This window comes from Vidua chalybeata, chromosome 5 (genome assembly GCF_026979565.1).
Source record: "Vidua chalybeata isolate OUT-0048 chromosome 5, bVidCha1 merged haplotype, whole genome shotgun sequence".
NCBI lineage: Eukaryota > Metazoa > Chordata > Aves > Passeriformes > Viduidae > Vidua > Vidua chalybeata.
In genome coordinates, this window is record NC_071534.1 from 29,035,143 (window position 1) to 29,063,027 (window position 27,885).

The 27,885-nt window shown below is 39.2% G+C and overlaps 1 protein-coding gene across 2 annotated transcripts; it reads left to right on the plus strand.

The window, feature by feature from the left end:
* On the plus strand, positions 1 to 26,688 carry ARFGAP3 (ADP ribosylation factor GTPase activating protein 3). Of its 2 annotated transcripts, none has more exons than XM_053942438.1 (16): positions 1 to 226; positions 5,886 to 6,004; positions 6,474 to 6,546; positions 8,916 to 9,047; positions 10,479 to 10,565; positions 11,422 to 11,503; positions 11,784 to 11,840; positions 12,939 to 12,985; positions 14,032 to 14,177; positions 16,213 to 16,338; positions 16,776 to 16,898; positions 19,394 to 19,531; positions 20,212 to 20,335; positions 21,267 to 21,357; positions 24,536 to 24,657; positions 25,318 to 26,688. In XM_053942438.1, exons 1-16 carry the CDS (start codon positions 158 to 160, stop codon positions 25,333 to 25,335), a joined length of 1,554 nt encoding a protein of 517 aa, XP_053798413.1. In that variant the 5' UTR covers positions 1 to 157; the 3' UTR covers positions 25,336 to 26,688. The 2 variants fall into 2 exon arrangements, with proteins under 2 accessions (XP_053798413.1, XP_053798414.1); XM_053942439.1 differs by lacking the exon at positions 1 to 226 and adding an exon at positions 427 to 516.
* Positions 26,689 to 27,885: the final 1,197 nt, after the last annotated feature.

The following is a 27,885-nucleotide window of genomic DNA, read 5'->3' on the forward strand; positions in this document are numbered from 1 at the left end:
GGCCGGGCGGGGCCGCACCGCCCCTCGGCTCCAGGCGCGGGGAGGGCCGGGCAGCGGCGGGCGGAGCGTCCCGGGAGCGGTGGCGCGGACAGCCCTGTCAGCCCCGGCCCTTCTCCCTCGCGGCTCCCCCTGCGGCCCTGCCGGTTCTCCCGGCGCCATGTGCGAGCCCAGCAAGCAGGACATCGCCGCCATCTTCAAGCGGCTCCGCTCCGTGCCCACCAACAAGGTAAGGGGCCGGGCCGAGCCGGCGGGCAGCGCTCCGCCGCGGTGACACGTCGCACAGTCGGCGGGGCGGGGGAGGCGCGGGGCCCGCAGCCCGGCACGTCCCGGCCGGGACAGCAGGGAAAGGCCCGGTGGGTCCTCGGGGTGGCTGTCCCGGGAGCGGGGGAGCTCTTCCCTGCCTTGCCCCCGTCCCTCCGGCCGGCATCCCGAAGGGATGAGCCCTTGGGGAGGGAGGTGCGGCGCCCACCGGGTGCCTCAGCTCCGTTGCGAGTGTCAGCTCCGCTAAGCATAAAAGTAAGTTCCCAACCAGTTGCAACGGGCTGTTGAGTGTGTGTTTATTTTGGGGTTTTTTTTCCTTGTTTTTATTATCCAGTGAAGTGGCACAGCCACTTCTACAGTGATAAAAGTTTGTTGCTTTTTACTCTTGTTGGGCTTGTCCCGGGCTCAGGGGGGCGAGTTTTCCGTGCTGTGAAGGTGGTTCTGTAGTGCCCACTGGGCTGGCAAAGGTGGTTGGCCAGGTGACGCGGCACAAGTGCCTTCAGCTGCTCTGTGCTGCTTGTTTGCGTTGGCTTTGCGATGTACGCTGAGAGCATATGTGAAATATACACCCACCAGGAAACTTCGGATTAGCGTTATGAAGGAACACGTTGGGTTTGTTCTCTGGGAATAGGAATCCGGATGTCTGTCTCTGGTCCAAAACTGACTTCCACTCTTTGAACACAATGCTTTAGGACTGTACGGGTCTGGTTTCTCAAAGCAGAGCTCAGAGGTGAGCACTCAGTTTCTAACAAAACTGTTCTTAAAACTTGCCTTCACAGTGGAGTAAAAAGTTTATCAAGGAAAGGTCCTAGTCCCAGCAACGAGAGTGAGAGATCTCTTACAAGCTTCTGAAATTCACTTGCCTATTCCACTCTGCCTGGAAATTGAGTAGTTTAGGGCTATTGTGGTGCTTTTTTTTGTATTGGGATCACAGGAGAACTAGAAAGTACTGCCCCTGCCTGGCAAGCATGGAGTGCCTCGAGCAGTTCCCCTGTGCTGGACTCCTTGTTACTGTGTAGATTTAATCAGGTGGATGTGGTACCTGTGGTTGCTGTGTATCTGTCTCCCCATGTCAGATGCTACTGAGAAATTCAGTGTTGACATAGCAATAGTAGCACAATGCGTGCTGCCACTCACCATGGGCCAGCGGCAAAGAAGTGGCTCAGGCACAGAGAACTCGATAAGAATGCAGTGGTGCCCGGTCTGGGTGACCTAAGGCAGAGAGGGAGAGTGGAAAACAGCAGCTTAGATCTCACAACTGTCCCACTCCCACCTGTGTGACCGTTCTCCTGAAGTAAAAGTTGTTTCTTCCATCAGTTTCTCCTCTCATGTTTGTTTCCTTTCTGTTTGTTTCCTTTCTTTTGTGTTCTTCTTAAGCAGTCTGTCTGCCCCTTTTATTTGTAAGTCTCTTTTTTTGGTGGGGGGGAAGAAAGACATGGGAAAGTGCAAATATTGAAAAGGATTCTGGATTAAAAGCTTAGTAATTTGCTTTAGCTGTGCAATTTATGTGTAGAGTTTAGGAAGAACTGCCTGGTCTAGGCAGGCGTGTGGATTTACAGTGTTCTGGGTGCTCTGCAGTAGTTCTTAGTGCATGTGAGCTTAGGAAAAGAATTCTCATTTAAATAATTGTGCAGTTCAGTATGTGGGTTAGAGTGTGTTGAAAGTGATGTTTTAATAATTATCTTGAAATTATTATCTTGAATAATTATCTTGTAATTTGATGTTAGTTCCCTTTATGATGAGGTTTTTAGTTCTTGGTGTCTTTGGGTGTTACATAGTGTAAAGCTGCCTGATGACAGCAGACTGTTGATCAGCTGCTTGATGACTTAACGAACATGTTACAGTTATTAAATAGGATGTATTTTGTACCCATAAAAATGTTCATAGTCCTTAAGCTACTTGATATTGTTAACTTGAGTGAGCTGTACAGCTCAACCCCTTTGAAGACTTGCACACTCAGGATGTGCTGAAAGTCTCTTTGATTCTGTCAGATCTTTTATATCTGTTCCTCTGAAAAAGTTTTTTCATTTATTTCTTTGATCCTCTCTCTGCTTGGACTCCCAGTGTGCGTGTTGTGCTGGTGGTTTATCACTAGTTGAGTTTTGTTATTACAGTGTGTGTTTGGGTGTGGTTTGTGTCTGTGTTGGGTTTTGCCCCAGGATGGACTCTACTATCTTGTGTCCCTGAAGTCATTTTGAGACGATGACACTTGCAAAACGGGCAGTCCTCTTGCCTTCCCGTGGCCAGCACTGCAGTTCCCTCCCTTACGGTGGCATTCCTGGCCAGGTGGCTGTGCTGTGAGTTGACCCTACCTTTGCTCCCAGTCCAAGTGCCTGTGCAGAGCTGCTTCCCAGTGGGATCAGCTGCTGGGGTTGGTAGTGCTGATGCAAGAGAAGAAGGAAAGCATATCTGGGGACAGTGGCTGGTGACTAGGAGGAGCTGCTTGGGTTTAGATTCCCTTGGCTGAGTGTGGCACTGCCTCCTGAGTTGCAGGCAGATCAGTGTTTAGGCAGCTGGATCCACAGCCCAGGAATGGCAAGGTGTGGATCTGCCCTGGGGCTGGAGCCCCACTCTGGGGGAGGTTCAAAAAGTAGAGGCTGAAAGACTCCGTGTAACCCTGACCTCAGGGATAAGTGCTCTTGCTGAGCCCACTCACCTCTTCTGCTTCTGCCAAAAATAGCATTTCTATCAGCTATTTATTACTGCATTTCCATAGCCAGAGTCAATATTTTATTTATTTGTTTGTTTATGTAGGTGCTTTACACAAGGTGGATGTTTTATGATTTATTAACTGCTTGCTGTGGATTATACCCAAATCTCTGTGTTTGCTCTTGTACAAACATCTCAGGTCTTTGGCTGTTTTTTTCCAAAGTGACTCTTACTGAATCTACACTGTGAAGTGTTTCAACACAAAATAAACAAAAAGCATGCAAGTGTATTTTGAAAGCACTAGATTATTTAAGCATATCCTTCAAATTTATTTTTAATCAATATTTTAGTTGTACCTAAATCTGTACAAAAATTACAATTTGTCTGGTTTTAAAATGGAAACAATTTCATAAGGTGGCTCTGGAATTGATTTTAATTTCTTCCCCCTGATTCTTCTTAAAATTTATCTGGTGGGAAGCACTTTAAAAATTGAGAAAACTAAGCAAAATTAGTCTAAATGATAGTGAAACATGCATCTATATCTGTTGCATAGCATTGATGGAAATAGCAGCTTCTCCTTTGCTTTCAGAAGAAAATTGGATGTTCCTGATTGCATCTCAGTCCTGAAAGGTACATTTTTATGCCTGTGAATAATCTCCACGTGTGTCTGGTAGGGACTCCTGTGTGAGTGAAGATACTGTGCTGTGGCAGCCAACTCCAAGGTGATGCAATTGACTTTAAGATGTTGAAATTACAAAGTGCTCATAATTGGAGGATAGAAAAGGGAAAAGAAGAAAATCTTCAGGTATGCTTATGACTGAACTCTTAAAAAGATGGGTGTTTTTTTTAACCGCCAACTCCAGATTCTCATTTCCCATTTGTACTCCAGGGAATTTCCACAAGACTTCCAGCTGTAAGTCAGCTTTGTTCTCCTGCATCAGAAATGAGACCAGGGTTGCTCTCTTGGCTTTGGTTTCAAGCAGCATCTTCTCCTTTTTTGTTGTCCCCATCCTCCTTTGGCCTTGTAAGAAAAAGCTTGAAAATAGTCAATTTAAAAGGAAGATGGATCTCATGTTTTTTAAGGAGCTGCTTCAAAGAATTTGGAAAAAAAAGAACAAGTTCTGGCTACTTAGGCTGTGTGTTTTCTTAGAATATGGCATACATGAAGTCTTACTCATTCTTCTTTTTCCCCCACCCCTTCTGTGCCATTCTTCCACCTGAGCTTGTTTCAGGGACTCTCTAACCCCTCCTGTTGTCACCCATTCTGTGTTGCTCTCATTTCTGCTGGATGCCAGTGAATGCCCCATTTCCACAGACAGGAGTGGGATATGGAGATAACATTAATAAGTCTTAGGTTCCTTTTGAGAGGGAAAGACAGGACTTGCACCTGCAGGAGCTGTGATCTCCATGGTTTCTGTGTGTGTTACCAGTCATTACCTAACTGAAGCTCACCCTTAAAGTGTTCAGTTGTTGGATGAGTTAATGCTGGATCTTCTGGTGAACTGTGCTTGTGCCTGATAAATTTGGACTGTCCAAGCTGAATAGACACACATTAAACTGAGGAGTTTAGCCTCATGCTGCTCCTGGGCATGTAGTTGAAATGAATTTGGATGGGTGATGGGTGACATGACTTGAGCCCAGACTCAGGGCTTGTTTGACTGTGTATGTACAAAAAACTAGAGACAAAAATCTCTATCCAGGTTTCCAGAGGGAGTTTCTGTCAAGAAGACTTCTTAATTTTATTTTTATTTTGTTGTTCAGCTTGGCAAGGAGGTGCTAGAAGCTCTGGCCTGTTTATGATGTTCCATATGTCCTCACCTGTCCTGAAATAAACTTTCTTTTTTATATCTGCATATAGCTAGAACTTCCATTGCTATCTGAGGATGCATTAACTTTATAGGAGGATGTTAAAGGATAAAGTTGCAAATTGGAATGGTGTCAATTTGTGTGTAAAAGCTTATCTCTCTGTGGAGTTATTTCTTATTAGGTGGCCCTGGGTAGATGCTTTTATTGTAAAAATACTTCTGTGCAGTCTTTGCAGATACCTCTGAAAAAGCATTGATGAGATAAAGTCCTGTCATACAGGAATAGATGTGTACACATGGAATTAACTTAGAATAGCTGTTTCTGTTTAAAGTTGTTGTGTTCCTTGCGTTTGATAATTGATTTGTATTAGACAATTTGTTTCTGGTTCTTGCTTTCCTTGGTCAAAGAAGCACAAAATTCAGAATAGCTGAAAAAGGACTTGAAAGTCATGGTCTGCTGACCTGCAGAGTGTATGAGACACACATGGACACAGCTCTTGCTGTTTTGGCTGAATGTTAGAGGTCCAATGTGGCAGCAGAGGGTAGGAAATTCCTGGGTTGGTCCATGCAGTAATTGTAGACCTGGTTGCTTTTTAACCAGTGTGGCACAGACAGTGGAAAGGCTGATGTGGCAATTGGTGTGTGATGAATCATGTGAATATCTGCAGAGGCTGTCTGGATAAGCAGTGCTTAGAGGCCTTCACATGGCTGGATTGCCATGGCTTGCCCTGAAGGTCAAGGTTTTAATACAGGAAGCTAAATAATGATGGAATTAGTCCTGCTGATAACCTTCTGGCGACTCAAAGGTACAGCATGAGGAGAGCCTGCTTTCGGGGAAATATTTCTTAATCACTTTCCTATTCCAGCAGTGCTGGAAGTGCTGTGTTAAATGTGTATTTGAACTAGGCTGATGTGGGTTCTCTGACCTGATTTCTCAACCTGTGTACAGTGGTTATTTTTGGAAATGGGGAGGCTGTAGTTGTGTGGGCAGATTGTGTAACTCTTTAAATGTCTAAAATTAGGATACATGAAGTTGTCATGTCACCAAACGCTGTAAGAATAAGTTCACAAAGTTGGATCACTGCAGGAGTGTTACACTGACCTGTAATAAAAGTCTAAGGCCTGGTTATGCTCAAGTCCTGTTACTGATGTTTGTTTGCTTGCTTTAAGGTGTGTTTTGACTGTGGAGCAAAGAACCCCAGCTGGGCAAGCATCACCTATGGAGTGTTTCTATGTATCGATTGCTCAGGGACCCACCGGTCCCTTGGAGTTCACTTGAGTTTCATTCGGTAAGTATTGGTGTGTTTTGACACTAAAATTCACCTTTTAATAGTCTTGTTTGTTCACAGACCTGCTCAGAGAGGAAACCCATTCTTCTTTCAGCTTCTGATTGTGTTGGCTTTGCTATATCTGATAGCTTCTTGGGAATTGTGTTACATTTGCCAGCTTTGCTTCCTGAACCAGCTCATTGTGGTGGCACCTGAGTTCTACCCTTCCAAGCCAAACTATTCTGTGGTTCTGGTACTTGGGCAGTGCTCAGGCAGTCAGCTGGTGCAGTATATCTGCACCCTGAGCTGGTCCTGTTCCAGGTGAGTGTCCCAACTGCTGACTTAGGGCCTTTTGGGATCTGATAAATAACTACAGATTAAAAAAAAAAAAAAAAAAGAGGTGGGGAGAGAAACACTTGGCAATAAAACAGAAACAGAGTGATTTTAAATGGCTTTGGTGGTGACAGTAAAAATATTTCTTTGTGTTTAGGTCAACAGAATTGGATTCCAATTGGTCCTGGTTCCAGCTGAGATGCATGCAGGTTGGAGGAAATGCAAATGCTGTATGTACTCCCGAGTGTTTGCTTTGCACACTGAAGCTTGGTAGGCATGGAACATGTTGCCTGTCCTTACTGCCTCTCTTCCTGGAATTATTTTTATTTTTCCAGTCCCTTTTCTTTGTTACAACATCCCCCTGGCCCCACCTCCCCATCATTAAAGAATTCCTCTTGATTCTGATTTCATCCTCCATTCTTGCACCTTATCCATTTTGGTATACTCTGAAAATGTTTTGTTTTTTTCTTAGAAGTCAGTGATGAAAATCACTGGAAAGGCCAGATCAGATTCCTTGTCAGTATATGTCTAATTTAGACAGCTGCTCAAAGATGGCTTGTAAAGAAAGCTTATGGCCCCTTCCTGTGACCATCATTCCTTCCATGGCTCGCAAAAAACCATGCCAAAACCCATGGAACTGCCAAAAGTCACCCTGGAGTAAAGATCTGACTTCACCTCAGTTAGCACTGAAGATAAGACATGCTGCATTGTTGGAGGGGGACTAGCAGTGTCATGGTTTGGGCCAATTCACATTGGCTGTTACTTTCAACTTGATTTTTTTTTTTATGTTCTTACACAACGTGTTTGTAAGTTGAAGTTCTGTTGACAGCTGTCTTGTTCTCAGTCTCCCTTTTTGTTTCTTGTAAGCTCTTTGGCAATCTTTTCTGAGCTTTTTCCACAAATAACTGAGAGTGCTTCCTTAAGTTGGCCCACCCAGTGTGGGAACATAGAAGATAACTTCCAAAAGCAATTTCTGCTTATATTTTTTCATTTGTGCTAGGTCCTTAATATTGTTTCTTTAGGAAGCTGTGCCAAGCTTGCTTTCCATAGTGTTTTCCTTGACAGTTTTAACCATCTTAAGTCTTTAGGGTTTTTCTAATTTTTTTCCTATTTACATACAAAAATGCTGAGTTCAGGGTCATTGTTATTATCTTCTACTTCTGTGTTTTCCAGTCAGATATTTTTCTTTGAATTTGGCATGCAGCAAGTCACTATCTCAGGCTTACAGATCTGAGCAGTTACATATTGTCTTCTCCCTCTTTTGCTTCTGCCTGTCCTTGCTAAGTTATTCCTTTTTATGTTAGTACTGCTGTTATATGAATGTCCTCATCAAGTTTCTGTTATGCCACTTAGTACATAAAAATCACAGTTTTGACTAATGAGAAGAGAGAAATTTCATTGTTAAGAATAGTTTCTTTTTTAGCCAAATGCTTAAAAGCCTTGATTAAATGATACCAATTCTGCTATGTAAAGGGTTTGAGGCAGTTGGAAAGAAGAGATGGCAAAGTCTGAAAAAGTCTTCTGTTAGCCTATTAGCAGAAGAATAACAATAAACCTTAATTGTTTAATTTTGTGGGGTTTTGTCTTCTTTCTTGGGTATCCCTGTTTTCTGTCATATATTGTACCAAGGGGTGCAGCATACCCTCAGCAGCTCCCCAAATACCTTAAATTCTCAATGTTCTGGTTTGGATTCCTTCAGAAGATTAATACTTGAAACTTGAAAAAACAGATTGGTAAATTGTCTGGACATTTGAAGTAAAATTAACACTTTTAATGGCACTGAAAAACCATTACCTTTTGGTTCCAGTTAAATTCTAAATTTTAATTTTACTAACTTTTGGCTAGAAGCATTGCTAGATTAACATCAATCTTTCGTGTTCTGTAATTGCCTGATGATGCTGAATCCTGGATAACGGCAGTCCTGAGCATCCTGTTGTGTTTCAGATAGCTAGAAAGTCCTTAGTTCCTTGTGCTTTCAGATCAAATCTCTATGGTAATTGGAATTAGGGTTTCTAAGAAGCTCCTCTGAGTACCAAGTTAATAGGTGTATACATTTGCATGCAGAAATGCACAATCTTCATTTATTAATTTTATATAAATACACACACTTATAAACATAGATATGTGCACAGACAACTCTTTCATTTTTAGGAAGACCATCTTTATACACTCATTTTGATACTATTGAACATACATTGATCTTCCCTGCCTGAGAGATGAATCCAAGCAGTGCCTTTTAGAATATTAGGAATGTTCTGTGGAGCACAGCTACTGGCAATTAATTTTACCTCTTCTTTCCTCTTAATCACTTAATTCCAGAACAAGGATTTTTTGTATGTAATGGAAGCTTCCATTTGCATATGCTCTTAAAGCATCAGACTGATGTATTGGGTTTTTTTTTCTGTTTTATTTACATGTAAAGAAGTCACCCGACTGGAGTTTCCTTTGTACTTTGCAGATTACTTAGACTCCATAATTTAAAAGATCAGATTTAGGCAGAGGAGCAGAGTAGTTTGCTGCATTGCAATATATTTTTGTGTCAAGTGTCATTAGCTTTTAAGCCTGATCCTCACAGCATTTTCTGTGTTCTGCTTCCCAGTCTGCTTTTTTCCACCAACATGGGTGCACAACCAATGACAGCAATGCCAAGTACAACAGTCGTGCTGCTCAGCTCTACAAGGAGAAGATCAAATCTCTTGCAACACAGGCCACGAGAAAGCATGGGACTGATGTGAGTAGTGTGTGTCCTGAGGCCTGGAGATTCCTGAAAAACTTCCCCTTCTTTCCCTCTGAAGTCACTTTAAATTTCTAATCAGTAATACAAAAGATTATCAGTCTTCAGATAAAATGGCTGTTTCTCCATGAACCAAGTAGTGGTTTTATTTCTGCTTATCTGAAATTAAATGTTTAGAGGAGTACTGCATGAAAAATTGTAATGTAATTAACTACAGAGTGTGTGTGATTTAAATGGGGTTTGTTTTGAACAGGCAAATAATGTATTTTTTGTTTTTTTCCTTACAAAAATAATATTTGGGAAATTAGCAAGTTGTGTAGAACTTGCTGTTCTCCATCAGAAATGCTGAGGCAGTTCATGCAAGCTGTCAAACATCATTAAATTGCTGACAGGAGTTAAGCAAAGTATCCAGAATTGATTTCTGAAGTGTTAAATGAGTTTGACAACAGTTCTCTTCTTCATACACAGAAAACATGTTTTGATTGTTTAATTCAGGTTGTTAAAATTTGTGACTGGTTCATTTGAAATTGATGAGATGAGTGAAAATTAAAAGCAAGAAGAGTTAAATTTTTCTCTTATCTGTGCATCAAGCAGCATGAAATTTAATAGATAATTATAATCTTAATTATTTATACTACGGACAATAGAATTCACATCATGAAGTTCAGAGAACATTTCTTTTAACTTAGTAAACAGCTTAAGATGTAAAATGTGTTCAAGTACAATATACTGTGTGTATCTCTAAGTTTATGGCAAGTTCCCCAAATGACTCTTTGAGGAACTGTGATTATCTTGCTTCAATTACAGATTCCATCCAATAGTTTGATATAATTTTTTTTTTAATTCACTAAATATTTAGTAAATATTTTTAGCTGTGCACTGCAAACTACAGTGATTATGTGTTATTTAAATTACTGAAGTAAATTATTCAGATAATTGCATTTAGTACCAACCATCCCCTCCTCTGTCACATGTTAAAAAATTCCTTTTCTGACTTAGTGATAGAGCTGATTGCTGAATGGTGAGGTGAGCTTTTTGTACCTTCACTGTCCTTTCTGACAGAGGTCATTATTTGTGCATGGACTAGGAAGAGCAGTGAGAAAAGATTTGCCTGTGAGTGATCTTGAAGTGCAGGTCATAGGTTGGAGTCCTGTCCTGGAGCACTCTGGGGACCCCAGCCCTGAGATCTGGCTTTGCTCAAAGCTCTTGGCTGATCCACCAGGAACACATGAAATACATATGAATTCAATAAAAAAAGGAATGTCATCTATTGAACACTGGATAAAATTGTAAGGAAAAAATATGGACAAGAAAAAAAAATCAGTACTTTTTTAACCTGAAAACAAAATAGAGTAGTTTTAAGATTAATGCACTGAAAAAGAATACATTCATGCAATTTACCTATAAAATTATGGCCCTTGATTTCAGCTGTGGACAGATGGGTGTGGAATGGCACCAGCATCACCTCAGAACAAAGAGGAGGAAGATTTTTTTGCATCCCATGTTTCTACCAAGGTACAAATTACCTGTCTAATTCTTGTTTGCTTTCTAAACACTTTGGTTGACTTTGAGCTCTATGGTGAAGATTAAACCCTGAAAGAAAACTTTATAGAGAAAAGGTAGGTCAGAGAGTTAATATTTATCTGCTTTTCTTTCTGTGAATTCTTCCTGGATGTGAACCACTTCCTAAGATGACCATTTTAAATGACCCAAATAGTAGCTAAATATGGAATGGAAATGTATTTTTTTTTGTAGACGCAACAATTCCACTTGGAGCCAGGATTTTTTGCTTGGAAGTGCTCTGATATAAATGTACTGTGTGGTACCTTGCATTTTCAATCAGCAAAGTGTAACAGTTCTTACAACATTTGCTGGGACCTGATCACAAACCTGCCTTTTGAGGGGGGATGTGTTTGAAGGGAGTGGGAGGATGCATCAGGAATATTGGGAGGACTGCTCACAGTCAAAAATGTGTAAAAAACACATTTGTGAGAAGTGCAGGAGCTTCTAGTGGGGAGAAGATGTGGTGATGATATGTAAGTAAATCATCCAGCATACAATAAATAAATCTATAGCACAGTTAAAATGCATATTACTGGTTTTGATGGTAAACATATGGTAAACAGAATTCCTGAGAGGAGAAATAAAAGTGCTCAGGAGTGGATTGAAACCATCTTGTTTTTAGTAAAGGTAGGCATTTCTTGTAATTTTAATAGCTGCCCTTATGTGTACAGGTTTTAATCCTAAAAGCTGTAATCATAAGAATTCAATATTAATAAACCAGTGATGCTTAGGCAGTCTTTAGCTAAGTGCTCATATTTATTCGGTGTATTCTATTTTCTGTGCACTTTTGATTCTGTTTTTTTCCAAGGCAAAGGATACAGAGTGGATGTTACCAGAACCAGTTTCTCTCCAGCCGAAAACTTCAGAAAACATTCCAGAATCCTGTGAAGGTATGACTGATTCTTTGTTAACAATAAGTTGCATTTTTCTGATATTCTCTTAGTTTAGTCTCTTTTTACCCTGCTTTAATAGTTAAATAACCTAAGCATGCTTAATAACACAAGAATTTGGGGTGCCTGCTGCCCTTTTAGTGACTGGGAAAGCTGTGATGGAAATAGCACATTATGGTGTCTCTACCAGGCACGACCCTGAGTACAGTGAGATGTGTTTTAGTACTTCATTCTAAAGAGCCTCCTGATATTCTTACTCTTGTTATTCCTTATCTTTTAGGATCGCAACATGGACCAAGTGTTGATGGCCTTAGCACATCCCCACAGCCTGCATTAGGTAATGAGTGCAAGCAGCAGAAGAGAGCAGCAAGTGCAGGGAACCCAAATATCCCTTTGGACAGAGAATGTCTGCCTAGGAAGAGCCGTGGAAATAGATTTTGCTCCCTTTTCAGAAATCTGAACATAAAAACTTGGACTGGAAAAATCCTGTGTTGATAATGCAGTATCTTCAGTGACCAGTTAACACTGAGCAGTTTGTCATACCGTGAGTAAGGAAAAAAAGCTGATGGAAATAGAATAGAGTAAAATACCTCAGTGATTTGTCACTGTGAGGCTTGTCCTGCAGAACCAGGCTTCTGAGAACAAATGTTGATTCTCAGCAGCACAGTATAAGTCCTGTCTGGGTCTGTTTCAAGACTTCGGACAGGTATGGTCTTCATCACTGTTTTTATTTGGGTTTGGTTATTTTAGAGCTGTAGACTACAAAAAACTCCACTTCTGCTTTTCTCATTTGTATCTTTAGCACGTTCTCCTAAAACAAGTGCTTTTTTTGAATGGTTTGGACATCACAAGTTCTGTCTAAAGGGAAGAATTTCTGTTCTGTGTATGCCCCTTTCCACACAAATTTCAGCTCAGAGTAGTTTTTCTGTGTGCACAGACATCCAGTAGGGTGCTGTAGGAGCAGTTGGTAATATAACAGTAGGAGCAGTTTATAATGCTTGTGATGTTTTAGTGATGCAGGTATGTTTTATGTGTGTCACTGGTGGGTTTGAACACAGCCAGTGCCTTTCTAGACAGGAAAAAACTCATCTTGGAAGTGATATGAGGTCAGGTGGACCCCAGGTCTGATTCAGAAGAGCAAGTCCTGCTTTCCTGTTCTGTTACTAGCAGAAATCTGCAACAGACAACTGAGCTGTAATTTTATTCTTACTGCATATTTTCAAGAGATGCCAATCAAAGGTAGCTCCCCACGTTTTCTTGGAGATATTCACAGCTCTGTTACATCGCCTGGTTTAGTATCTCAACCCCTCAGCGTAGAAAGGCCTGAAAATAAATGGCAAAAACTGTTTTGAGGTTGATGTTATGGAAATTTCCTTCTGCAGTTCTGGAATTAATAAAAATTGTATGTTAACTAATAGACATTTAATCCTTGCAGAGAACACCACCTTCATAAAAAAGAAGCCAAATCAAGTTAAGAAGGGGGTAAGTGCATGTAAACAGTAAGTATTTTTAACTGTATTATAGGTTATATAAAATAGTTGAAAGATAATTTACAGACTTGCTTCTGCGTGGGGTCTTAACACTTTCTTAGCATCTGGTCTCTGTAAAAAGGCAGGAAGAAAGTTTAGTGTCTCTGAATGATGGTCCAAGGCACAGGAAAACTGAGGAAGGCAGCTTAAGTTTTGAATGTGTGGCTGTTGCAACTCAAGAAACAGCCCTAATAGTCACCCTAGTGCCACCCTAATCATGGGCTGTCAGGGTGACAGCTTGTTACAGGGACACACTCCTTTTAAGTCCATGATTTTGTGCTCCCTCTAGAAGACCCTAATACCCAAGAGGAATTTTTTTATTCTGAGTGGTTTGTGCAGATCTGTTCCCTTCCAGTGAGAACAACAGAACTGGGTTGACAGGCGCAGGTACAGTATGTGATCTGTGTGTGCATGGCCTGGAGCTTTTACATGAAGGCTTTAAACCAATAAAAGGTGAAGATAAATGCATTGTGAATTTTACTGTTGCTGCAGTGTTGCAGGTGAGGAACTAAACACAGAGGAGACTGAGAGCAGCAGTTTGAGGGCTGTGCCACCATTTGAGTCAGCACCATTGCATCCATATTTGCTGTATTAGGTGTTTTATAAATCTGATAATGGTTCCATTGCAACAAAATCTATTATATTATTCCTATATAACAAAAGAAACCAAAGTTGTTCTGTGTGTTACATTTGTTAGAGCCTGCCAATCTCTGAACAGTTAAAACCTGAATACTTCAATTTTTCTGTGGGACTTCACTGCAAAGCTAACTAAATTTGTTAGAACAATTAGCAGAAGCAGAATTATGAAGTCCAAAATATGGAAAGAAGTATTTTCTATGCTTCAAATTGTCCTTGCTGTCTGCAAGGACTGCTCCCAGACGGGATGTAGTGTTTGCTGTTGCTTGCACATCTGGATGTTGAGTCAGCTGGTGGTTCAAACCCACCAGTGACACACATAAATATTGGGGCTTTTGGTTTTTTCTTTTTCAATAATTCCAGTTTGGTGCCAAAAAAGGTGGTTTGGGAGCCCAAAAAGTGAGCAGCCAAAGCTTTAATGAGATTGAAAAACAAGCACAAGCTGTAAACAAAATGAAGGAACAAGAGGATCTTCACAGTAGTAAGAAAACTGAGAAGGAAGAGCCACTGTAAGTATGAATTAATTATACAATGGTAAACCATGAAGCCTAATTTAATGAACTAATTGACAGCATTTTAAATAGTACTGTAGATTAGCAGATGCAAATAAAACTTCAGTTCTTCAAAAAAATGCCCAAACAGACATGGTTAAGATGAGCCAAGCAGTAATTCCCCCAGTGCCTTTTTTTGGCTACTAAATATATGTTTATACAGTTGATGGGCTACTGTAGAAAATTAAGTATTAAGAAGACTCTTGGCTCTTGAAATTTTTTCATCTCATGCTAGTTACCTAGTTTATTTTGGTTTGGAGTAGTGAGCTCAATACTATTGAAAGCTATCTTTCTAAGAGCATAGGGAATATTCAGCTTATGCTTACTGGGTAAGAGCAGGGGAAGTTTAAGTATGTCTCAAATTGCCTGATTAAGTTTTCAACTGATTTATACTGGAACTGCCTTCACTTTTACCAAAACCCTTTGAATAATTCTGTCTGAGGTCTTAAATCTATTGGTCCACCTTAATTAATAGATACTCAGCCCTAAAGCTCAGAGGGGACTGTTTCTGATTCCTCTGCTATGTGCTTTTGGTTTTTAAGATTTCATTAATTGTCATCAAAATTATACTACTAAATAGTTGGTCAGTGTACACTTCTACTGTTACAGAGCTGGACATCCTGTCAGGTGCTAGAGAATCCATCCATATAACATTTTAAGAAGTTTTCTGAATTGTTACATAATTACAGGATGACTTTTTGCTCATAATCTCCTCCCCATTCCTTTTGCTCACTTTTATGTTGTCCTTGCAGAAATGAATGTTTTGGTTGCATTAAAAGTGCCAACCACAAGGGGATCATTTGATGTGTTTTAACCACAACATCATGGTTCTTGGTGTTTGCCAAAAACTACCAGTGGAGAGACTCTGAAGTAACAACTAAAAAAAAAAAAAAAAGGACTATTCATGTATTATTGTTCTTTATCAATATTGTCTTTGACTGTATAATTTAGTTTGGAAGAAAGTCCCAAGCAGTGTCTTGGGTTTTGTGTCAGATATGTATAAATCTAAAGATCCAAGCCAACTTTTACTAAAAAGTTCTGCAACCTTTCTGCAGTAGTCAAAACCCTCTAAAAATGCTTGTAAATATGAGGGATGCACATACACTGAGTTTATGGATCCAGTCCCAGTGAAGGCAAGAGAACTGTATTTCCCTGAGATTATCAGTTAGGCGGATGCCAAAATGAAAGGAAGGGTGAACTCTGCTAAAACTGCATTTCTTCCAACTAATGTTTGTGGTGGTTTTAATTTTAAAAGCTTGAGTAATAAGTTTTACTAAATTAATTCAATATTACTTTGTTATGTGACAAGGAGTGGAAGTGATTCTTTTTGTAGTTTAATATTTGGAAGGAGGAAGAGTTCTGAGACTTAAATGTGATTTTAAATTCTTACACAATTCCCTTATCTTCTGCTGTGTACTGACAAGAATAGATAGCTGAAATTACATCTACAAACTTGATCAGTATTCCCATTTGTTTTAATCAACAGCAAATAAGATTTTGATGCTCATAAAATAGATTTCCTGAGAAGGGCTGCTAATCTTACTGCATAAAGTGCTGGTAGATGTTACCAGTTACTCCCTTCTGCTTTGCAGCATGTCTGCCAGCAACATCCAAAATTTCATTTGCCTTTCTTCTGATAGTTCATTTGTATTTCATGCCAGTTGAGACTTATAGATTAAAATATTGCTGAGTTGCTCATTAAAATCAATTAAAATTGTATCCCTTTTGACCTGACAAATTACATTTAAGCAGTATTTCTGCAATTCTGTAATCAAGATGAAAAACCTCAGTTTCTGCTGCGCTGGTGTGACTGGAAAATATGAAGATGGTTTAGAGGTAAGGGATAGAGACTTAGCTGGGCCTAGATGTGCCTTAAGGGAAGACATTAGAAAATACAGTGCTACAATAAATATTGTTAATTTTCTACTAATATTCCTGGGCTGATAATTCCAGTAGCATTGGACATTTCTCTGGTAACTGTGGTTTTTTCCAGTGTATCATCTTTAAGGTTGGCCTACAGAGATCTTGATATTAAAGCAAGAGAAGAAACCTTAAACCTCTCTGGTAAGAAGAAAACAGAACTGGAGAGGCTTGGCATGGGATTGGGCAGCAACAGGAGGTATGTGAAATTCTGGAAACTGTATTCTAAATACTCTGTGGTTTTATGCACTTATCCCTCATTTTACTCAGGAAATGAAGAAATGGACTAGAGCATGTTATGCAAGCTTGAGCAATATCAGCAAAGAATCTTCTCTTTGTCAAGGGGAAGCTTCTGATAGATTTAAGTTCTAACCTGCCAGACAGAGGTCAGCCTAGATTGCATTTTCCAGCTGCCAGAATGGGCTTTGTGTCCAGAAATCCTGTCCCTACTTGAGAGAACAACAGTTTTCCAAGGGTTTCCTTTGTTTTGATTCCTCTTTCCTTAAATGTTTGTATAGCTTGGGTTTCTCAGCAGGCTTCAGAAACTAGATTTGGGCTTTGATTTCTTTTTTTTTTTTCTTTTAGGGTGTGAGTTTTGTTCATTTCTTTACATGTTTGTTTTCTTCCTGTCTCCAGTGGCATTTCTCACTCAGTGGCCTCAGAGATGCAGACAATAGAGCAGGAAACACCTACAATTGCAAAGCCAAAGAAGAAGTACATGGATGATGCGGAAGACTCTTACTTCTCTTCTAGCTCGAGGTATTCTGTAAGCCTTTGATTCTGGATGGGCCCAGAAGTGTATGCAAGTTCCATAATAATATGCACAGTGTTTTGGAAAGCTGAGATGAAGGCAGTTTGAAGCTGTGTACACACCCAGCATGTTTTCAGGGGACATCTGAATCAGAAGAGTGGTGGAAAAGTTGGCTTTGCCTCTGTGACAGATGGGTTTGTGAAGGAGGGGGAGGTAGCTTTGTTGGAAAACTGGTCTGAACTATGTGTTTGTAGATTTTATCTTGTCCAGAGTCTAGTCTGTGCTTGCACAGACAATTGCCATATAAACTTTTATTTGCTGTATTCCAAATCCAGTGAACTTTTTTGTCAGAATGACTTGTGTTCATTCCTTTTTTCTTTCTTTCTTGTGCTGTTGTCTTTCAAATTAAATAAGCACTGAAGTCTGATATTAGATGTACTACAGTTGCATCATTCTCTGCATGCCAAATGCACAAACTTCAGTCTTTTTGAGGTATTGTGCTGAGTGTGTTGTGTGGATGTCTGCAGTCCTATTTCAGAGACTTTATGTATCGGATCATAAAATGTAAGTGAAAAATAATTGAAACATTTGTTACCAGAGGATGAATGCAATGCACACTATAACATATTGCTTTTGGGAGAAGAAAAATAATTAAATCTTTCAGGCACTAATTGCAACGAACCAGCAGTTTCTGGACTGAGACATGTAAACAGGTGTTGCTTTCATGAACTGCCTTTATTGGATCCCTGCCACAGCAACATGAGAAATTGTACCTAATTGCTTGTAGACAGGCAAATAAAAGCACAAAGGCTTTTGTGTCACTATTTTGTAGTGCAATCACTGCAGCAGAAATACACATGTGGGTCCAAGGAAAGTGGCAGCAGTCTTGTAAAATAAAACATAGCATTTCAGTGCTTGCCTTGTTTGTTCCCTGAAAAGAACTGTTACTGCTCTCAAATTATTCATCAGCTACCAGCAGGCAAAGGATGAATTATGGAGGAGCCTTTTAATGTGTTGTGGTTCAATGATTAGAGGATAAATTGTAACCTGGCGGTTCACTGCTCTTGTTGTTCTGGTTCGAGCTGGGAGGATCTAATTGGAGTTGGTACACAAGTTAATTCTCTTTAAAGAAAGAACAGTCAGATTTGGACTTCTTAAGGGTATTGTTATCCTTTATTTCAAGCTGTGACTTTGAAATAGAGGCAAAGTAGCTTTAGCATCATCTTAGTATATGCCCAAAAGCAAAATAATTACACTGGATATTAGAGTGTTGATAAGTGAATTAAGCAAGCTAAAGGTCTCAAGGTTTAGACATAAAATTGAGGCCTCTGAAAATCCTGAATTTTTATGTTTTGCTTTTGCTACAGTTAATAAAATCTTTGTTAATGTCACAATGTAAAATTTTGTTTTCTGTTAAATGTCATTTTTCTTTCTCTTCCCCGCCCCAAATACTGAAGAAGTATTTTGCAAAGCTACAAAAATCTGAGAGGAAAAGTTAGAGAAAATAAACACTTTTACCTAAATCAGCTCATGCAGCCCCTGCCCAATGCCATGGTTTTGGTGGCCATTGTGAGACTGGAAAGCTTCAAATCCATAAAAGCACCATGATTGTTTGTTATTATGGAATTTATAAAATTGCTGTGGTTTCTTTTTGTCTGTCAGGAGAGAGGCTCCTGCTTTTTGTAGAAGTTCATTCCAAATCTGTCCCTTATATTTTCCATGCTCAGACTTTGCTGCTGCAGGGGTTACAATGCTCATAAACTGCAAAAACGAGTGGCCTGACCATTCATAGTACAAACATGGAAAACTTTCTTTTTTGAGAGTATTTTTCACAAGATGCAGGTGCAGACTTCAATATCCCATCTTGTTCTACTGAATGGTTCCATTTTCCTATCCCCCTGTGGTTTTGATCATTTTTCTCCCCATCCTGGTCATTGCCAAACTTCAGGTAAATTTCTTCAAGCACAAAATCTTAATCTTTGGTATTTTAATAGGTTTTGGTAATTTCTTTTTTTTTCAAAATACTTTCCACATATGCTGAGGTATGTGTAATCAAAAGGGAAAAAATCAAATCATGTACCAGAATTTACAAACATGTTTTATTTTTTTTCCTTTTCTTTATTTTGTGTTTTCCTCACAGTTCTGATGTGCAAGAGAAGATTGCCTTACTAAATTCAGACTCACTTTCAAGAAGTATGTTTTTAGCATTTAATTTTAATAAAATGTGCGGCAAAACTCACAAGTTCTTAATATTTGGATTAAAAAAAATACAGAACCAGAAATAAAGGCTTTCCTGCCTTTTCTGAGCCATTGGATTCAACTGTACAAAGCTTCTAAAGCAGTATTGTCAAATCCAAATTACTCACTGATAACTGAAATTTGGGTGAAAATACTTGCTAGTGAACACTTACAACAGTCATTATCTAACAACAAATATGTTCACACTTTTCAATAAATAGCAAAGTTCTGACTTTTCAGTAGGTTTTTCTTTGTTTTATTCTAGGTACTCTGATTCTTCAGATCTGAGGAGCAGCACTTTCTCTAAATGGGATGACAATTCAGATGCTTTTTGGAAGAAAGAAAGTAATAGTAAAGACACTGATATATTGTTAACTTCAAAAAGCACAGGATTTTCAGACAGGTACACCAAGAAAACCAAACTGATATTTGTCCAGAACGCCCAAGTTATAATGTGATTTGAGTCCTGGTCATAGTAGTGGGATTTTCTTCAATCTATAGAACGGGAATTTGGCCAGAACTTGCATCAGCAGTCAAGGGATCTCCTGACTGAATTTCTTTTGTAAGCTGAATTTCTTCCTTATATTTTAAGCACTGTCTGTTGTGCTCAGAGCTGTTCAGTGCGTGTAGTTGAGGTAATTCCCAAACACTTCCAGCAAAAGAGGAAGTAGACAAAAGATATGGGGAGAAACTCAAATATTTGCCCTGTTTTGAGCTCACACCTGCTTTGTTTATTGTGTGATGAATCAAAGGAAACCTTGTTAACAAATGAATGAAAATTCGGGGTGCTCAGTTATGAGGATGAAGGTACTACAGACACAAACAACAGGTCTGATTGTGATGATAAAAAATACCTTCTCTATGACAAGAATATTTCTATCTTTGTAACCAAGTAGAAGATGTAAGAATGGGGGCAGGGAGAGGGTTATATGCTTGGTTGGTATTTTCTGCCTCTCTTCTTCATATTTTTCATTTGCCTGTACAATCCAGTCTGAGCACTCCAGTGCTTCTTGTTTGATTCCTTTCATTCTGCCATGATGTGAAGCAGGTTTCTCTCCCTGATGCAGTTTATTTTCCTTCCAGGCCTGCATCCCGGCGTAAGCCTGAATATGAACCTTCTGCAAACACAGATGAGGCACAGAAAAAATTTGGCAATGTCAAAGCCATTTCATCAGACATGTACTTTGGAAGGCAAGATCAGGCTGATGTAAGTAGAAAACAGTGATAAGTATTTTTAAATGGTAAAATATGCTTTGACTATAAAAATAGTATTCATGTGAGTAAGAGAGAAGGCAATAAATAGTTAAAATTGGTAGAATTAGGGAGCCTATGGAATTATGTCCCCTTGAGTATTTGTTTGATAGAAATGTATAAATTTCTGATAGTTTATAATTTAATTTTAAGGAATTGCAGTTGCATGTAGGATTGTACCTCCATCATTCTTCTTTCATGATAGAAGTGGTAGACTATGATTTAGCACTCCTGATTTTTGATAGAATCAGGCTTAATTGGTTCTAGATACCCAAACTGATGCCAACTAACCTGAAACCTGCTGAAACATCTTCCTGCTGTGGATTTGTTACATGAAAACATAATTAATGTTGTAAAGCTAACCAAGTAAAGAAATTGTTCAGTGAATTGCATGGAGTTGAATCAGCCTAGAAAAAGGAGATTAGTATTGTGCTGCATTTTGGAGGTGAGATACACATTTTTAATGAAAAACTAACTGTGTAAATACTAATTAAAAGTATAGTTACTGTTTGCAGAGAACTTGGAAAAAGTTGAGTTAAAAGTGTCATGTGGTTGGAAGGGTCAGCAGGATGTTAACTGCAATGCTTTCCCCTTGGTTTCACATTTTTTAGCTGTTGTTTTTAATGGTTGCACAGTTTTCCAGCAGTTTTAGGGTAACTAACAGCTAATGGGACCTTTGGGGTTGCAGTGATAAATGTCCCTCTTGGGTAACTCAGAAATGAGATGGTGGCAAACTCAGTGTAAGTGATGTGAAAACTGAAATGTACACAACTTTCAGTATGGTCCACTTCAGTTCTAAATGTCTGTAGTCTCTTAGATTATGTGACATGACCTCCAAAGGTGACAGCAAGCTGATAAAATCCTTTTTATTCTCAATTCTTTTCCAGTATGAAGCAAGGGCTCGGCTAGAAAGGCTTTCTGGAAGCACATCCATAAGTTCAGCTGACTTGTTTGAAGACCAGAGAAAACAATCAACAGGTACATACCAAACAGAGTGAGAAACTGGAGCATGTGGGGGGTGCAGGCCCTGACTCTGCTTCTAATCATAGTCATCACTGTGTTCTGCAAGCAAAATGCTAATAGCTCAAACAGGCATGGCAGGTGTAGTCATTGTTTAAAAACTAACCCCTTAAAAGTAAAGTTCGCTATTTTTGATTCTGTAAGTTCAGTATTTTATACTGGGGCTGTGTTGCAAATAACAACATTTTATTATGCAAATAACAACATATTTATTAGTTATTTTGCAAATAACATTTATCAAAGGAAAACAGTATTATTTCCCCTAAAATGGACTCTCAGGTAGTTTTTTTGATCAGTTACCATAAGTAGCTCATTAGCTGTCACCATAATACTGGATCTAGGAAAAATCATTAATAAAATGTTGGTGGACTTGAAATTCCCATGTAATCTGTTACATGGCATATCCATTCAGTGGGATATTGGCTTCTACCTCTGATCTTGCAAAATTATTGAGGAAGATCTTCACTTGGATTGTCTGTTTCAAAGATTTTTTGGAGCACCTCACATGGGAGAGTGTAGTTCTTCAAATCAGAAGGGAGAAAGATTAGATTGAGTGAAAAGAAGCCCCTTAGGGTATTGAAAATGTCTCATGTTTTCTCTCCAACACTTCTTGGATTGTGCAATAATGTGCAATGGAAAAGGTGACAAATGCTGGACCATTGTAGAGGCTTAATCAGTTGAGTTTCATTCCTTATCTTTTGAAGAAATTGGGAAAAAAAGAGTTACTGAAGAACTTGAAATCTGTGAGTAATTATTCAAATAGGCTGGAAAAACAGTGTGCAGCATCTGATTTTACTTTGGAAAAGTAGGAGGGGAAAAAACCCAAAAATATGTGACTGTTTAGTTTTGGTCCCCTGAAAGCAAGTTTGAATACACTGACTAGTAGAGAAGTAACTCCTGTTACTGGTTGCTTAAGTAAAAGCAGGGCTTAGACATTTGAAATGTGAAAAAAAAAAAAAAGAGGGAAGAAGATATCAAGCAGAAATCACAGTAAGTTGCTTTAACCACTTGAAAAAGCATTTGCAACATGATGTCATAAATTCACACTATTTCAAATGTATAGAAACTTCCTTTCCTGCGTGTCTCTGCTATACCCCTCACCCCAAAAACTGTGGGGTGGCCCTTCTTGGAGAAATGCTACTGCACTGACAGTTTGTCTGGTGTGGGATTAATGCCCAGACTATCATTAGTTCTATAAAATAAACATAATCAGGACACTGTCAACAAAACCACCACTGTAGTTCTGGGGTCCTTGCCACAATAAAACATCTTTTGCTCTAAGGTTGTTTTTATGAGCACTGATGAGGTGTCAGGCTAGAACAGTGTGGGGCTCATTGCTTCTGCACAGAATGCTGTGGGGAGGTTTTTAACCAAAGAAAAGGCCTTTTTGCATTATTTCAAAGCTGATGCTTATATGAAAGTCAAGGGGCTGACTTGGAGGTGCTGATTTGGAAGGAAACTACTGGAAAAGGAGATGCTTTCCTGTCTTGTTTATGTGGACTTTTTCAGACCAACCAAACTTAGCCAGCAAATGATGAGGGAATTCTTCTGGCTGAGAAATGGTTAGAGCTTCTCAGGTTATTTATATCTGCAGATTTTATTTCTATGACTGATCTTAGTAACAAAAATGCCCTAAGCATTTGATCAGTGGAACAGATCGTAAGGAAGTCCAAATTACTGCTCAGAAATAGGGCTGAGTTCGGAACTTTTGAAGATAAATCTATAAAGAGCATCTATAGTATCTATGAAACCATGCTGGGTTGAAGGATTGGAGTGGGAAGTTTTCTGAATGTGACAAGGCATCTGTGCTACAAACCATCCTCTTATCTTAGGTAAAACAAATTATCTCCAGGATTGTCTGTCTCAGCCTGCTAAGGAGGCAGTGCCTTTAACTTCCCAGGACAGAGGAACTACAGGTTCCCTCTCCTTCTCTCTCTTCCTTCTCCGCCCCTGTTGGAAAGATTAAAAGGAGTCTCCATTTAGAAAATGTCTGGTTTGGGATGGTTAGTCCCTGGAGCCCCATTTATTCGTGAGATCTTTAGGGTGACCTCATTGTGGCCTTGCAATGCCTGAAGGAACCCACAGGAAAGATGGAGAGAGAAACCTTGACAAGAGCCTGGAGTGACAGGACAAGGGGGAATGGATTTAAACTGACAGAGAGGAGGTTTAGATTGGATACTGGGAAAAAAATTGTGGGGAGGCCCTGGCACAGAGAAGCTGTGGCTACTCCTGGATCCCTGGAAGTGTCCAAGGCCAGGTTGTATGGAGCTTGGAACAACCTGGGATAGTGGAAGGTGTCCCTGCTTGTGGCAGTGGGTTGGAATGAGATGATATTTGAGGTTCTTTCCAGCCCAGGGCCTTTCTGTGGTTGTCTCTGTGATCACACTGTTCTGTGATCCTGGTTTACTTAGATTTGTGCCTTTGACAGCATCCCATATTTGATACTAAGACATACCAGTAATTATTTTCACCAATGAGTGGGTGATAGTAATTGTTAGTGTATTAATACTCAGCATGCAGTTAGTTTAGAGTCCAATTAGAGTAGTTAATTAATTATCTTTGATCTCTGCTAGCTTTAGACTTGCATTTTCCATAATAACAGCAGAGCTAATTCTGTCCAAATTTTAAGGAAGGCTGGATTGCCAGCATTGTTCTGTTCAATTCTGTTCAATTTAAAACCTAATTTATTTACATTTACTGTAATTTCTATGGATTTTTCCAAGCCTCCAATGTAGTAAGGCAAAATGTATGTGTTTATACAGCATAGAAATCACCCCTCTGCATGCACACAAATAGGGTTCATCATTTCAGCCACCTCTGAAGTGCATTCATCTTTAAATTGCAAGGGGATGACAGCTGTTGAGGATACAAAACAGCATTGTCACAGACTGGAAGTACAGAATAAGGCATCTACTATCCAAACATGAATTGCTTTGCTGGGAATGCAGAGTGTAGAGGATGATACTCTTGGGTGGAATTATGAAAACCTGAAAACAATCCAAAGGAAGATGGATTTAAGACATTGAGATCTCTGTCTAGTAGTCCTAGTCATACATTGTACTTCAGAGAGAAAAAAAAAAAAGGTTGATTTTTAATATAAAATGCTGTTTCCTCCATGTGTGTGTTCTCCTTTTAGGAAGCTACAATATTACCAATGTCTTGTCTTCAGCTCCTGATATGGCTCAGTTTAAACAAGGAGTGAAATCCGTGGCTGGAAAACTTTCTGTCCTTGCTAATGGAGTCATGACATCTATACAGGTGAGTAAAAATGTCATAATCTGTTAACCATCAGTTGAAGCCTTTCTTTAGGGATTTAGTACCATGGATCCTGCCACTGAATTATCTTTAGGGAGAAACGAATGCATTTGGTTTTGAGCTCTGTAGACCTCTCAAAGTAGACAGTAAATCTTTATAATTTAGAAAATAAATCTGTATCTGCTAGCTCACCTTCATTAGGATATCTCTTTTCTTACAATGAAAGCAAAAAATCCCATCATGAAAGTTATTTGTTGTCACTCTATTTTAAACTCATCACAGTTCCTAACTCAGAATGGAATAGTTTGGGTGGGAGAGATCTGCAGTGATCATCCAGCCCAACTCTTGCATTGGCTCTTTAGTTGACCTTTGATCCATGGTTATGCACGAAATAAGCCATCCTGGCCTCAGTGTCCAGCATGTTTTGTGCTCCAGTCACTTGGCAATTCCTGTATGAGGTCATTGGGAGCTTTCAAATGTTTGAAAATCAGGCTGATTATCCTGGAATTCAACCCCAAACTCCAGTTCTTGGAAGCACTGGTCAATTTTCTGAAAGTCTTGAAGACTTCAGCTGCTATTTATTGCACAAATGGAAATAAAACTGATTTCTTTCCATGGAAAACCCATTCATATTTGGTTTGTTATTTGTTTTTGCTTTTCTAGGATCGATATGGTTCCTAAATGAAGCTAAAGAAGGATTCCTCTTCAGGCACACAAGTAATCACTCTGCTGATTCAAATGAAGGTTGCCTTAAGACTGATGATGTTTTTTACCTGTTTCTTAGTGCAGATTTCTGACTCAGCCTTTTCTTTGTGCTGTTTCATCTTAACGAAGCAGAAATCTTGCACCAACTTGTTACATTGCATATACTACTTCTTTTTTCTTCCTTTCCAGTCTTTATTTCTTAACAGCCTTATTGTTAGATAAGGTGGGAGCTTTGTTTTATTACTGGCTCTGTCTGTGAGGCAGGAAGGAGAAAGGAGGTGGTGGTGTTTAGTAGACTGTAGCAAAATATGCATTTAAATTAAACCTGTGTTGCCAGGAAGTGAAAGCTCTTGAAGTCATAAATTGGTGTGCATTAAAATGGTGAGGAATTAGTGGTTTAAAACAGTATTCCAGCTAGAAGGTTCTGTGCTTAGATGTGAAATGTGGAGAAGTCAAAATGTGGTAATGCTAAATAGTGGATTTCACCTTGTTGTGGGAACAGTCTATTTATTCCTAATTTTGAAAGTTAAAAAAAAATTGCAATATAGAATCCTTAAGTGCTTTTAAAAATTTTAAAAATTGAAAAAAAAAATTGAAAAAAAAAAAACCCTTGAAATATACTAAGGGCCTAATAGAGTAGTTAATTAAATACTTGTTAAAAATGTTTAGCACAATCTTAGATTTTTGATAAATTATCAATTATTGAATAAGGAAATAGTGGGGCTGTGTTTTAGACAGTCTAGAATTTATTGCTGATGACTTCCTGCATAAAAATTATTATGACCTTAAAGAAAAAACATTTCAACGAAGAATGAATTCAAGTTAATTCTGTTCTGTAATTTTCTTAATTCAAATTTGTAAACTGCTGATATCTAATAAAAACAATTGATATAAACTCAGTTTTGAATTCAATTTCTTTGTGTGGTATCAGCATCCAGCTTTCTAAACACTGTCATCTGTATTTTGTCTATACAGTGGTCTGGTAAAATCAGCCTTTAGTTTCAGGTAGTCAAACTTGCTTTCTTATTAAATTGCAGTAGTGATTTAGAAATCTAAACACTGAAGGTGGGGTAGAAAATAAACTACTGAACTGAGATACTGTGTTAAATACAGTTAACAGTGTAGCTGTATTTGGGATTTCATTTCTGCCTGCCTCTTATCTAATTCGCACTTCTGATAACCTGTTCTTGTGGTTGTTTGGTTTAGATTTATTGATCAAATTTATTAATCAAAAAATTACTTTTATTTTTTAAGAGAGTTCCAAGATGAGCATTTGTTCTGCCTAATGATACAGCTTTGCAATAAAAGATTGTTTTCCCACTTCTCCTACCCTATAGAGATGATTTTGGTAATGTAACAAAAAAAAATGCAGTACTTAGAGCATGCTTTGGTTTTCCCTAATTACAAGTAGCAGTTTTTGGCTTTCGAAGCATTCTTCGTTTGACTGTACACATAAATTTATTACAAATAATTATTGATTAAGATCAACATTTTGGAGTTGTGATACACAAACAGCATCCAAACTTGCAGAAGAGATGCTCCTCCAGTGTCTGGGGTACATATTCAGACATCTGAGGATGGATGCAGATGCTTCAATTAGGACAGAGGAGTGTAAAGAGGTGTAGTTCTGTCCCGTCTCCTGGTTCCTCATTTGTAACAATTTGTGACATCAGCTACACTGCAGTAAGTGTGTCCTGGTTTTATGCATTGTTGCAAACCACTCCTAGATGGAAAAATACTATCATCTATCTATGCTTTTGTGACAGGCTTCTAAGGGAGACTTGGCATTGGTCACCAGTTGTTTTGTTGCATTTCTTCTTCCCTTAATTCCCTCTTCCCACTAGTTCACATCTTGCTTTCTCCAAAAACAGCAGCAGCAGGGAACCATGCAAGTTAAGCTTCCCTCTTAAAGTCCTGTAAGGACACTGCATATAAGGGAAGGGGAAAAAGGGTTATTTTTAATACTTTGTATTTCAGGAATTTTATTTTGGATGGTTAAATTGAAAGAGCTAAAAAAATATTTAAACATCAGAACAAGGATTAATTCTGTGTCCTATACTCTCCTTCCCCAAGGAAGCTGTGAACGGAATCTTCTTGTGCTCTTGCTTTAATGCTGTCACTCTGGTCTGTTCCACATCAGTTTGTCCCACTGTTGAGAGAAGGAATTTCATAGCCATCCCAGATATTTTTTAGAAGGATTTTGCAGTGCAAGAATGAGCTGAGTGACTCCCCAGCATGGGAGCCTGTGAGTGTTGGTGTAGCTGCCTGTATTGTCACACTGCTGCTGTCCTGCTCGAGCCAGAGGAGTGCAGCTGTCGTGAATCAGGGCTGAAGCTGAAGGCCACCTAAAACAGGCTTCTACAGGAGTCAGGACCTTTTGCATATCCATGCATATGAGACTGGATTCTCTTGATGAGTAATGGTGAAGCAGACCTGGATGGGTACAGAGCAGAAAAGTTGAGGCCATTCTTTGTTCTGCTGCTTACAGTTTCACAGACACTCAGTGGCACTGCAAGATGTAAGATC